This window comes from Hemitrygon akajei, chromosome 23 (assembly GCF_048418815.1).
Source record: "Hemitrygon akajei chromosome 23, sHemAka1.3, whole genome shotgun sequence".
In the NCBI taxonomy this organism is placed as follows: domain Eukaryota; kingdom Metazoa; phylum Chordata; class Chondrichthyes; order Myliobatiformes; family Dasyatidae; genus Hemitrygon; species Hemitrygon akajei.
Genome location: NC_133146.1, coordinates 60,351,977 through 60,366,432, shown reverse-complemented (window position 1 = coordinate 60,366,432; position 14,456 = coordinate 60,351,977). Strand labels below are relative to the sequence as shown.

Below are 14,456 nucleotides of genomic sequence, written 5' to 3'. Positions count from 1 at the left end.
TTTGTCTCCCGTGGCGCCGGTGTGACCACCCGCCTATATTCACTGCCATTGTATGTATGGCAAAGACAATTGAAGAGAAACAAACTATAGCATACAGATGGGAATTTCTGATAATCAGAATTTTTGAGAATTACTTTTAGGCTGGTGTTCTTCGTAACTAACAGTCTTTCAGACAGTGAAATCAGCTTGCAGCTTGCACATTACTGTCTTTAGAATTAACTCTACTAAAACATTGAACCATGTCAATCTTTCTCCAGAAACTGTTGACATTGTTCCTTTCAACATATATTAAAGAAAAATCACAATGCTAATCTCAATATAGTACTTTAACTAAAGTTCGTAAACATGTTCTCCTGCTGTTGAAATTAGAGAAATTAGTTAGTTTCCTGGTAATACTAATGCTTTACTTCCATTATTCTCCATCCTTGTTCTTGGGTTACATTGGAATTCAATAGGATTTCAGAACACGCTCAGTTGGAGATGCTTTTCCTGCATTTCTGAGAAAAAGTTCTGCGGCAAATCCCTGGACCAAGTAGTCGCTGAGATGATTGATGGAGGGTGAGTTTCCATTTAATTTCAAAGATTGCCGAGAGCAGAATTCACCATACAGTGCATAACTTTGTCCAACAAGTCTCTGCCATGTGGTTCTGGAGCAAATTCTTCCCTGGAAGTCAGCCATCTCAGAACAATTCTTGGAATCTTACATTTAAAGTCAGAAAAACAGTGGCTAGAATGATTTTGGGCATGGGCTAGTTTATTGTTTAAGTACAAAGTCTCACTACTTATATTTTAGGTTCTGAATTAATCCTTGAAGTTGTGAGATACAGTACTTCATAGAATCACAGTACAGAAAATACAAATTAGTCTCAATATTCCAGTCAGAATCAATATTGCAGATTGAAAAGTAAATCAAATGAATACTTCATGACAGCTTCCAGGATAATGGACAGAGATTGCACTTCCTAATGTAGAATTAACAAAGAGTTGTATTTACCAGGTCCTGAAATGTCATGAGAAAGCTTCCCCTGCCCAAGTCAGAGATTTAGAAGTCAATTTTGTCAACTACAGAATGATTAGAAAGGAAGTGAATATTCCATAGAATACTTGAAACAGTACATATATTTCTGCTTTTTTCAGTTATTATTTCCTCTACTTTGACCAGAGCCTTTGCTTTTGCCAGGCAGTTCAGCTATTTGGAAGATTGCAGAAGTACTGACAGGAAGAATGTGCATGTTTACAGTAGCCACTTTGAGAAAACGGGACTGCTTTACACAGGTTGTTATTTTACAGATAGATAAAGAGCAATGCACATCAACATCAAAATTAACTAGAATCTATAGATCTAGGGGAATTCTTCAACCTCATCACCTTACTCTTTGATAATCTCGGCTATGAACCAGTACAATGTTTTAAACAAAAAGAAAATAATTTTTGGATTCAACAGTTATAGATGGCTCCCAGTCAGAAAGGTGCATGCTGACAGCTGATGTTTCTACTTCCTTTTTTTGCTATAACTTTTACTATACTTTCCGGCACTTTTCATCAACATGATGTTGACAACTCGAAGCTCTTCTTCAATATTTGAATACAATTCCCTTGACATGATGGACTCCTGACATCTTCTAAAAGACTTGGAAAGAGTCTTTCTTGCATCATGTTCAAATCAGAAAAAAATACCACATCACTGCTGTTGTGCATTCTGTTAAAAACACTACCGAGGGATCCCTCACATCAATTCTCTTTGAAGAACCACGAGTTTATTTCTAACAAAACAATACTGACACAATCCTAAATTGTGTAAATCATGTTTTAATTCAATGAATGAAGACAACTCTGTCAGGCTTCACGCTTCTGCAGCACTTTCTGGCATCATTGCTCAGAACTTTGCATGAAATGCCACAAAAACATTGAGTGAAAAGCTATTAGCAACCAGCATCACAAGAAAAGGAAAAAAATGGACACTTTACTACATGTGTGTGTGCTTCAAGTGTCAGAACATCAATTAAATTTACCCACAATGTACCAGCAGTTAATAATGAAATGGTTTGCTTACACAAATGAATTATATTAAAACATTACTTGTGAAAATTAGTAAATATATTACCATTTCAGATTCAAATTAGCACCGAAGTATTGCTAACATATTCAAAGCCATCACAAAGTTTTTAAAAAAATGCAGCCTTCTGGATGATGTTCTTCTCACTGAAAGAATAAATAACCTAAAATGCAGAATATTAAAAAGATGTCACAGAAATTTAACACGAAGCCAAATGATTGAATCAAATGTGGACTTGTTATGGGTTCTTCAAGAAGTCTGCCCTAATGGTCACATAACACCACCAAACAAAGTTCTGCTGTTCAATATTTTCACATCAAAACTACCAAAGCTTTCAGAGCTAAACAAAAAAGGAAGTGCAGAATCTGCAAGTGTTGCAGATTAAATTTAATTAAAATGCAGGTGATGTAAAAAATTAAGGCTTAAAAAGGATGAAAAATTAAAAAAAAAAACAGTATTGATTTACTCTGATAGCTAGGGAGTTACATGCAAAAAATAGGTTACGTGAGTATCTGTTTCTCACAGGGCATGCATTGAAGTTGAGAGGGGATAGGTTCAAAGGTGATGTGAGGGGTAAGTTGTTTTTTACTCAGAGAATGGTGGTAAAGGCAAATACATTAAAGGCTTTTAAGAGACATTTGGATAAGCACATGGATGTAAAGAAGATGGAGGAATATGGACATGGTGTTGGTAGAAAGGACTAGTGTTTGAGTGTTTTTTGATTTGCTTTTTAGCTGGTTCAGCACAACCTTGTGGGGCTGGTTCCTGTGCTTAACTGTTCTTTGTTCTATGTTCTAAATGATGAGTTTGGATCAGAATTTCTGTCACAGCTAACCAAAATGTAAACATTAAAAACCATGCTAACAATAAACTTGCACTTGAGACCAACATTAAAATTCATCTGAAATAAGTCCCAATAGTATAACATGTCAAAATAATGTGCTATAAAGAGAATTCCTTCAATAGGAAAATTATAAATGAATTTTTAATGTAAATTAGGCAGTTTATGAACCCATTTACCATATACAACAGTGACACTAGAAGCAAGCACAGATCAATATATAAGACCTTCTTATATATGAAAAAAGTGTTGCATTTAAGCTGCATGTAAGGCAATACAGCTTCGATATTGCACGCATGACAAGAAAAAGGAAGACCGACATTGAATGTGATGAAGTCTCAAAATATTTGGTTTCTATACACCAAATACATTCCAAATAAGTTATTTACAGAAGCAAAAACATATCTAATGTTTACTAAAAACTAGTACTCCCTTAAGAAAATTCAATGCTACCATCCAGAAAATGCTGTCAGATCTGTGAAATGTTAATATTCGGTATTAAAATGAGAACAGAAATGATATATCACAAATAACAATTTCAAAAAAACCTCAAATACAGAACAATTATTTGGTAATGTGTAATTTATAACAAAACCTTGTTATGAACCACTTTTAAAGGATTATTGCACAATGACACCATATCATATTGGGTATCCAATGTGAATTATATTAACCATTTAAACTTACTTTCAAAGTAAGCAGGACATACTACTTTATAGACATCTATTAGTTATTGTTCTGTATTGCTGGTTAGAATTAGTGATAACTGTTTTAAATGATTTATTAATACTGGGTGGTGTTGTTATATTCAAATCAATGTAGCATTAAAGCTTTGCCGAGTACTTGTTAATAGCGAACAATTAAAAGTGGAGCATTAGTCATAAACACAAAAATCACTCTCTCCAACTGTGCAAGTATACAATACTTAGGACTTTTCTTCTACAGATGCAGACCATTCCCTGGGGTGAGCACAAAGGCTTAGGCTTGGAATGGACACAAGGCCATTGGTGACATGGCTATAGTTTCCAGACTATCTGAAAGTGTTGAGGTGAAAGAGAACAGAGTGACAAAAGATAAACACGACTTAACACTTAATGCTGCCCTTTTCAAAGGCACAATATACAATAATTTCAAATCAGCATTCCAACTTTCTTTACTTAAATAATCATTTGATAAAATACTGATAAACATTTCTATTATTGACCTCTGCCCAACCTATTCCCAAGTGTTGAGAACAGTAAGAGAATGCATCATGATTTAAAAAGGGACAGTAGAGACACAACCAGCCCCACTGTAAAACTCAGCATACACAACATTGAGACTGTTGTTGTATTAGTAAATCAACATCTGTCCAATACTGCAGTCAAGTCACCTGCAAGGCAAAGTGACTATCATAAGGAAGTGGTTTCCTTTCAGACCCAACATCTCAGCTTTTCGGATAAGTGTATCAAATTGTTCCATTTTTTGCACATCTTTCCCTTTTTTCCATCCATATCTAAAACAGTGACGGGCAGCACTCCACAGCTAGCAGTCACAGTAGTCCATGTTATTCAAAAAACTTGTTTTATTATGGAAGCTGACCAGTAAGACTGAAGTGGTAATGGGATGCTCCTGTATGGAAACCAGTCAGCAAATTAAGTTGCAGTGGAAGCATGGAATTTAACAAATGCTATTGCAGCTAATTCCTTGCAGAATTCTTCCAAAACAATCACGCCTTCCAGCAAGGTCATATGATCTATGCTGTATGAAGAAAAGATGAAAGAAATCAGTTTTGAGAAATTCAGATAAAATTGTTCCATTGACAGGTAAACAATTAAAATCCTGATCATTGCTAAAATTAATTTTAATATTGAATATATGCAGTAGTGAACACCTCTGAATTGGAAAGTATTAATCAGAAAACGTCAACCAGTCAGCTTTCAAATCTGCAAAACTCCATCTGCTATCTAAACTCCATCTTCTCTGAGTAACATTTCACCAACCCCCCACTACACCTACATCATGAATCCAACTTTGATCCTAAAAATATTATAAAATTCTCTTCCACAAATCATAAATCAATTGAGAGAAACATTTCACAAAAATTTCCATCTCACAGGGGCATTCTTTAAAAAAACGTACAGTGATTCTTAGCTCTAGGTTGCACCAAAAGATGAAACATTCTCTCCACATCAATCTTGAAAAGACCCTTCATGATCTTGCACATCTTAGAGAAGCATCTCTCCCTTCTCCAAAGTGCAGCACATACTGTTTAACTCATCCTCATAAGACAATCCACAGATTCCAGGTGCTGGGCTGAACTGCCTTAATAAGGAAACCAAAACTCTAGATGGGGCATCAACAATACTTTCTACCTCATTTTAGCACAAGAGGTGGCTATGGACCAATATATCAATCTTTTCAATTAATTCACTTGTTTAATATGGTTTAAATAATTTTGTAGCAATACTTTTATTTATGTTTTTAAATATTAACTTTTAAGCAGTTTCTAATCATCAGAAACTTTTCAAAACAATGGATAAGGTCCGATACACCAGAGGACTGTGTGGGATGAGGCTGTGGATTGCTCTACTTTGCCAAAAAGCCTTGGTCATGACTGCTAGGATACTGAATAGCCTGGGCACAGAAGTCATGCATTACCTTGAGAAGTGAAATGAAATGAATGAAAAGAAATGAAATGAATGAAATTTTATTTTGGTCAATACAAACATAACAAAAAGCATCATTTTCAAAGATGATTTCATAAGACAAAATTAAATAATAAAAATCTTTAAAACAGACCGAAAGGGTGTAGGTTGAAGCTACAGCTTATTACGCCTACCCCTCTTATACAAAAACATATTTGGCGTCAATCATCACATCTAAACAAAAAATTCATAATCTTTTAACATAAAATCCAATTTCAAGTATCATTTATTTACATTACTCCATTCATTATAAATCATGTATTTTATATTTGTTCATTAAATTATTTTAAAATAATTTTTTAAACTTCTTGTGTGGTACATGTTTTTAAATTCTCACTACAACTGTTCCATAAATTCACCCCTCTGACTGATTTACAATGATTTTTTACATTTGCTCTTATCCTTAGTTTTTGAAATAACATGTTGACTTCCTCTCACTTTAGACAATCTTTGAATACTTTGTGGTAACTGCCCATTTTTTTTACTTTATACATAATTTGTATTATTTTAAAATCTACGAAATCTCTGAATTTTGAAGTGTTTAGTTGAATAAATAGTGGATTGGTTGGCTCATAATTACTTATCTTATTTACAATTCGTATGGCTTTCTTTTGGAGTAGAAAAATTGAGTTGGTATTTGAATTTGAGGTGAATGTAAGGTAAACGTCAGGACCAGCCCAATCCAGTCCATTAAAAATCACCAGTTCCCTGCAGATTACTAGAACATGCAATGTTTAATTACAAAGTGCCTATTGGCTAACATGCCTTTAAAAGAGATTTGATAATGTGCAAATAAAGATAAGAGGTGAGCTGAAAGTGAAAATCTGTTACTGACTAAATATACATTCTCATAAACATTCTGCAAATCTCAATACAAATTTTCATTTTAGGTAACTTAGAAGAATAATGTAAAATAGACAAATTTGGTGTGCATGATGCACATATCCAACTCTTTTTTTGCCATATGAATTTATAGGGAAGACTCATTTTAATATGTACAATATTCAAATTCTGAGGGACATGAGTGCTTGCTTAAAGTTACCAGCACAGGTATCAATAATTTTTTAAATTATTTTAATGCATAAAGATGTATGCTTTCAGGTTGAAATCACACAAGATAATTGATTAAGATGAGAGAGGGAATTCCGAAGGTGAGTACTGGTGGGGGTTGGGGGAAATAAAGTCACAGTTGTGCAGCTTGGAAATGACCCTGGACCTCTACAAAAACCGAAGGTTTTGTAGACCTCCAGGTTGGGAACCCCTGCTCCATGCTGACTATTATGCTTAAATATTAACTCCACTTGCCTCCACTTATTTCACAGCTCTGTATGCCTTGTTCAAGTATCTGTCCAGATGCCACTTTTGTGCTGTTACTGTTCCCACTTCCTCCATATCCTCTGACATCTCATTCCAGATATCAACCACCATTTCTGTGAGAAATTTCACCCTCTGAACATCCTGCCTCTCATCTAAAAACTGTGCCCTTGGGTTTTATATGCCCTAAGATGGGAAACAGACACTGACCATCTACCTATAACTAACTGTATATACCGATTTCTTGGGATCGTTCACTTCCTTTGCTCCAGCCTATCTGATCTCTCCTTATAATTGAAGCACTCCAATCTATGCAATATCCTTTTGAATCTTTCCTGAACCATTTTCTAGTTTAATTACACCACTCCTATCAAGTGGCAACCAGAACTGTATGCAATAAATGAAGGCAAGCACTTGATAAGGCCTTCACTGTTCACCTGGGATGAACTGTGTACTTGTTCTCCAAGGTCTCTTTGTTCAATACCACACACAGGATGCTACCATTCACTGTGTATATTCTGCTCTGGTTTAACCTCACATATATCCATTAAATATTATCTAACATTCCCTTCCTCCAAGAGGACCACAACCTTGTCATAGGGTTTGGAGACTTGCCTGCCTCAATGACCTGCAGAGCTACGTTGGCTGGAGTCAGGGCCTCGTGTTTTGACTTCTGACAGAGTCATTATGCTAAACAAGTCAAAGGGTACAGGTCAGACTAAGAGTGGTCCACCAGTTCTCCAGGTTTGGGGTTTCAGCTCGGGGGTAACAACCCTAACAGGAAAAATTGTTACTTATACAGTAATGAAGAATGCTTCTATATCTGTGTGATGGAGATGGAGGACGTTCATTGCTGTCTTAAACACCACTGGCGTAATGGACAGTAGGTAAATAAGTGACATTCTTTAACTTAATTTTCCAGTTGAGCACTATCCTATTGTAACCCTGGACATCTCCTTCACTGCCCACTATGCCACCACAAACTTACCAATCACGTTCCCATCCAAATCATTAATATACATGACAAACATCAGGGCACCCAGCAATAATCCCTGTGATCCCATCCAATCTGGAAATCAAATCTCCACTACCACCTTCTGCCTCCTACAACCAAGCCAATTTTGTGTCTCATTTGCTCCTCATCTTGAATCCCATGTGTTTTAACCTTCTGGACCAGTCTACCATGCAGACCCTGTAAAAAGGCTTGTTAAAATCTGGGACATCTAACACCTTGCCCTTGTCAATTATATCGTCACTTACTTAAAAAGAAATCAAATTTGTGAGAGACCTCAAGTTTTGGCACTAAACAGATTTATACATGTGGAAAAAATCTACATTAGCTGATATTATGATGGGGAATCTGGAAAAGCAACTGATTTGAACTTACATGGGCCCATCTTGCTCAAAACCTAGCAAACGTTTTCGGACAAGCAAAAGCTTTGGCGTGAAGTCTGGGATGCGTTGTATTCTCAACATTAGGTCTCCAACCACCTAGAAAATTTTAGTAATAATTTTGTATAACGCCATTAGTGTTTCAACCATACAACTAACTGTCATTTTAATTAAATGTGGATGTAAACATCTACAGTGGATGCTGGTTAATTGGTTTACACTGGGACCAGTACATTTTGGTTTAATTAAGCAGCTGCCCCAATTAGCTGAAGTTTCATGGAAATTGTTAAAAGGTATAAGAAAGGACAAAACTACCATTTAACCATAACAATTTATATATTTAAGTAAAATACAAATGAGAACACTACCAATACCTCTACAGTACTATAAAACTGTGTATTGGTTCTGAACAGTTATCAATGGAGGAATTCATCTGCCATATTCTTATGATTGACTGTAAATGAACAAGTCAGTGCAGACATTTGCATCCTTCAAATCTTCATTTTCGTTCTAACATTCAAAATACCTTCAAATTCTTTGTAATTCTTAACCTCTTGAAATAGTGAAATCATTTCATTTTCATTCCCGGCTGTTTCTGGCATCTTCAAGCCTGAATGCTTGAAACCACAGTGAGCAAAGCAGTTCTGAATTATTTTACAGCTTATTTCTCATCAACTATCAGTGAGAAAAGTACTGCTTTTAGTACACAAACACACATAACTGATGTTATTTAAGAACTAGTTGCTCTAAGCACAATGTAGTGCTTAACAGCCACGCAAGTGTACATGACTGGTGCTAGTTAGAAACTGTCTGGCAAGTCTGCTGGCCCTATTAGGTGGCATAGTGTCCCAAATAAATGAAGGGAATCCGGCAATTTTCTTGATTTAGTTCCTTTAAGAGTTCCTTTAAGCTCAATTAACCCAGTGGCCCAATTAATCAGAATCCACTGTATTACAAATTTATTTTAAAAAAATCTTGCAACCATTACAGAAAGCAATTTGGTTCAAATAAATGTACTTAATTTTCAGATTTAATGATATGAAAGACTAAGTGTGTAGATATGCACTTACCCTTACAATAACAGAAAACAAAGACCTGCAGTTGGGAGCCAGGTTAATATAAGGATCCAATAAATATTCGTGTATGTGCGGGTGCGGAAATAAAGATAACTTGGAAAGCACAGAGGTCACTTGCAAATTCACATCATATGGCTGGAAAGGGAACAGAAATTTTCAAGTATGTATATGTATAAATAACAAGAAAAACATTATTTCAAATAACACAGTATGTTTTCAGCTACAAGGTCACATACATTAATCATGGAGGCCTTAACTGAAAAATGATGCACAAGAATAAATTATGTTATCTATTAACATCAGCTTTTCATTGGCACTCCAATGAGAAATTTTCCTTGAGCATATCTTGCAGAATTTAGAAAAAAAGTAAAATTATTATCATCTTGATCTAGTATCCTAAAACAATATCACAACACCAAAACAATACCAAGCAATTTTTTTAAAAAATGGCTTATCTAAGTTTTCTAATGGTTTTGAATTGTTTTTAGTCATATCTCAGAAATGCCTTGAAGGGTAATCTCATTCAGAATAACTCTAATCTCAAAGCAAGTGTACAGTTATTCAGTTGCTGAAATTAAAACATTGTTCTGATTCTCGTTAGGTTTTTAAAAGCAAGGGCAATTTGCATTTAATCTAAATTACATTCAATTTTAAAGTAATTAAATGCATTCATTGAATATAAAGTGGTAACTATGACATTTCTAGTACTGAAGTCTTATATGAAAGGAAGCGTATTTTAAATCTTCCCAAGTTTCAGTTGTCCTACCAACTTATTGAAACACCAACATGTCAAATGGATTGGTTAAGTAACTTTTATCATTAAGCTAAGAAAATCTGCCACATTTGTGGAATTCATCAGAATTAATAGCTGCTGAGCTCTTTTATTCCTTTGAAGACCATTGAAATAGAGTGCAATCAATTCATGTTATCCATTTTGCAGACAATACAAAGATGGTTGAAAAATTAAAATGTGAAGAGCTCAACAAGAGATTGTAAAATAAGAAAATGGGGAGAGCAAATTATGTTGGCAGATGCTAAATTATCTATTCTTTTCATATAATAGAAATCTTCTGAACTTGTTAGAAACTGGTTATTCAGTCTTGATCGAAAACTGCTGTCAGTTAACATGTAGCTCAAGGAGGAGTCAAGTGATCACAAAATTTACGACACAGGAAGCTGGTTTATAGCTCATCACGTTCATGCAGGCAAAAAATATGAGTTACTTCGGCTAGTTACTCTTTCCAGCAATAGAATTATAACCCCTAAGACAATGGCTCCACTTACACATTCAAGAACTTTTGAAAAGCGAGGAGTTTGTGCCCCAGACACTTATCACTACCTGACCGAAGAATGTTTTCCTCATTTCCATCTAATCTTTGCACCAATCATTTCAATCTATCCCTTCTGGGTTTTTGAACATTCTACTCCAGTACCCAATAAACCCTTTGTCATTTCATGTACCTCAAATCCTCAATCAGTCTCCCCTGTTCCAATCTTACCTCATATATAAAATTTGCAAGTTCTGCCACCACCTTTAATAATCTCCTCTTCATTTTTTCCAAAGTAATCATTTATTTCCTGTTACATGGTGACTGGAATTACACGACAGAGCACTTTGTGATCTAACTACATTTCTACTCTTAAGTTTCAGCTAAAAAAGTGCTGTTTAATCATCTTATTGACCTGTTCTATGTTTGAAGATCTGTAGATCTAAGCTCCACAAAGTCCCTTTGTCCAACTTCATCCCTCAGTATCTTCCTATCGTGCATTTTTCTTGCTACAACTCCTTAAATCCAGCACCTCACTCATTGCCAAGCTGAATTTCATTTACCATTTTTCTTCACAGTCTTTAGATACCTAATGCAATCTAAGTTTTCCTCATTGTCAACCACATAGTGATTTTTTGTGTCATCCACAAATAGCTTTATAACTCCATGGAAGGTCAGGGGTTCCCAACCTGTGTCCACTGTCACCTTGGTTAATGGTTGCAGCCTATGGCATAAAAAAGGTTGGGAACTCTTGATTCAGGTATAAGTCTAAATCATTAAAACATAATCACCCACTTATGAGGGAAATATTTTTCCAGAGGATTGCAAATCATTCAAACTTTGCACTGCAGGGGGCTACAGATGTTGAGTGTGGACTGAAACCATCTCATTTTCTGACATCAGAGGCACCAAAAGAAATGGCGACAGAGGAAAGTGAAACTAGGGAAATCTTATACCATGATTTTAACCTTGAGTGAACCAGATTTGTGGAGCTGTGAGATTTAGTCCATTGCTCTTTTTAACGTTCATGTTTATTTTATTCAGCTTTAATTCAGGCCTCACCTTGAATATTGTTAACAGTTTTGGGCTCCTCATCTAAGAAAAGTCGTGTGGACATTGGAGAGGGTTCAGAACAGGTTCACAAGGATGATTCCAGGAATGAAAGGGTTATCATGTGAGGAATGTTTGATGGCTCTGAGCCTGTACCAGCTGTACCAAAAGGATGTGGGGGTATCTCACTGAAACCTTTTGAATGTTGAAAGGCCTAGACAGAATAGATGTGGAAAGGATGCTTCCCATGGTGGGGGAGTGTAGGACAAGAGGATGCAACCTCAGGAAAGAGGGGTATCCATTTAAAACAGAGATGTGGAGAAATTTCTTTAGCCAGAGGGTGGTGAATTTATGGAATTTGTTACCACAGGCCAGCTGTGAAGGCCAGGTAGTTGGGTGTATTTAAGGTAGAGATAGGTTCTTGATTGGCCACGGCATCAAAGGTTACGGGGAGAGGCTGAGGAGGGGGAAGAAAAAAGGATCAGCGATGACAGAATGGTGGAAAAGTCTCGATGCGCCAAATGGCCTAATTTTGCTCCTATGTCTTTTGGTCTAACTATTGATCGTTCAGGTGTAGCAGCAGTTTAACAATACAAATTATAAACGGACTTGTTTCAGTAAATGTATCACAGGACATTTTATGGTACAGTAACAAAAGCTCCACATTGAAACTCTTGACTTCCAATACCAAGGAAAAGTAATTTGTTATTTTGCATACTGGGATGAATTTGGTCCATTCTACCATCAGAAGACAGCAATAATAAAACCCCTTCAATGACGGGCTGTCACTTTAATTTCACACACAATCAGTTCTATTTCTAAATTCTGGAGTGTGCAAACAGAATCTAAATATTAGGATGCCTTCTTTTCTCTAATAAACAGTGATAATAATTTCAACTATTTCACAGTACCTGATCAAGTATCCTGCCCATTCGATCAAATAGTACTTTTAGAAAATGTCCCTCATAGAAAGAGGACTCCAGGTTACATTTCTCCAACGGTTTGGGTGTTCCTGGCCAGTCCCACCTCATACAGTTACCACAACAATCCCGGAACTGTTAATGAAATCAGTATTAATTAACTCAAGCAAAGAAAACCAATTAATTAACTAATTCTTCCTCCTGTCAGTAATGGAAGAAAGCAGCCCATTGTGGCACCTTATACCTTGTATTAAATTATTTTGATGGTAAAATTCCCAGATGAATTGTAAGTCGAATTATATTTTCATATATTTATGACATTGCTCATAAAGAATCTTCAAAAGAATAAAGTGATCTCAAGCTATGTAAAACCAATCACGTTCTTACAACCAGCATCTAATATTTAATGCCTTCACACTCAGGAATAATTTCCTTTCATCTTAGAACTAGCAATTAGTATTGTTAGGATGCAGACTCAGAAAACAGTTAAAAAATTATAGTGCTTCTTTCACTGCTTTTAAAAACTACAGGAAGAATAGCTGATACTTTCATGAATTTAAGATGTTACTATACTGCACCAGAAAGTCTAAAGCTACTTTTCATTGGAAATTACAAACTTCAACTTTAACAGGACTTAAAACTTTAATAATACTTCAGGCTTTGAACAATGCAGAAATGTTTCAGAATGTGAGAGAAATCAGTGGTATCAAGCTCAGTGGCAGGGGAGATGGGGGTAGTGCTAGGAATGCTGTGATTAAAGATATATTGAATAAGAAGGTGTATATTAGAGTAGCAATCATCAACTTGGACACAGCTGAAGTAGAGACTGGTATTATTTCGGAGAGTGACAAGAACAGGCTGGGTGGTGAACTATATAGAGAATTGGAAGGTCCATTCATGGTCACTGAGATATCAAATTAGTGCACCATAAAATTCATCCTGAACCAACAGCCAGAAAGGAGGATGAGTATCCAGTAGAAAGATCTTTGGGAATCTCCAGATGCTGAGTCCAAATGTTGCTTTCTTGGCTGCTGTAAAATTCTGATTTGTCCACAGACAGATTTCAGTGGTAGAACAGGACAGCAAAATGCATGGAATCAAAATGCAGAGAAGAAATAAAAGACGTTGTCAACACAAATATGGAAACTTACTGCCTATATTGTAAGATGAGCACTTATATCCCTTACCTGCCTATGTGCATCTCTGAGGTAGGTATCATATCCAGTACCTTCAACATAGTAAGACGACTTTGCTTCATCAGGAACAAGACAGAGAAAACTGAAAGATCGAATAAATTTTGAAAAGAACTGTTACTTCTGATTATGAATCAAATCAATATATATTTTGCAGGTACGTGAAATATGATTCATGATGAGCTCTTTCATATTAAAGTTACACTGATAAGTCTTCGTTCCAATTTATACTTAGAAGTTTGGTTAAATTCCTTGAAACTTGAATTCCCAAGACAGCATCTAATTTCTCAGTAAATGAAATTGAGTGGTCATTTTCTCACGCCTTGGCCAACCCCTAGCAATTAACAACAATGACGCCAAGTATAGGAATTACTTAGTTATTTTTATTTATTTAGAGATACAGCACAGAACAGGCTCTTCCAGCTTTTTGAGCCATGTCACCCAGTAAGCTTCTGATTTAACCTTAAACTAATCACAGGATAATTTACAATGACCAATTAGCCTACTAACTGGTATGTCTTTGGGCTGTGGGAAGAAACTGGAGCACCCGGAGGAAGCCCACACCCACATGGGAAGAAACATTCAAACTAGCGTACAGAGGACGCCTATATTTAAATCTGAACTCTCATGCCCTGAGCGGTAATAGCGCTGTACTAACT

General features: G+C 35.9%; 1 protein-coding gene across 1 annotated transcript in view; it reads right to left on the bottom strand.

Annotated features, from left to right (window-relative positions):
• Positions 1-748: 748 nt before the first annotated feature.
• The window catches only part of fhip2a (FHF complex subunit HOOK interacting protein 2), an 89,835-nt gene continuing 76,127 nt past the window's right edge, over positions 749-14,456 (bottom strand). The window contains exons 13-17 of the mRNA XM_073027811.1: positions 13,792-13,882; positions 12,596-12,739; positions 9,361-9,501; positions 8,286-8,389; positions 749-4,637 (exon numbers count right to left, since the gene is read on the bottom strand). Of these exons, the coding sequence (XP_072883912.1) occupies positions 4,532-4,637; positions 8,286-8,389; positions 9,361-9,501; positions 12,596-12,739; positions 13,792-13,882 (586 nt within the window). The 3' untranslated portion in view covers positions 749-4,531. The remainder of the gene's footprint in view (positions 4,638-8,285; positions 8,390-9,360; positions 9,502-12,595; positions 12,740-13,791; positions 13,883-14,456) is intronic.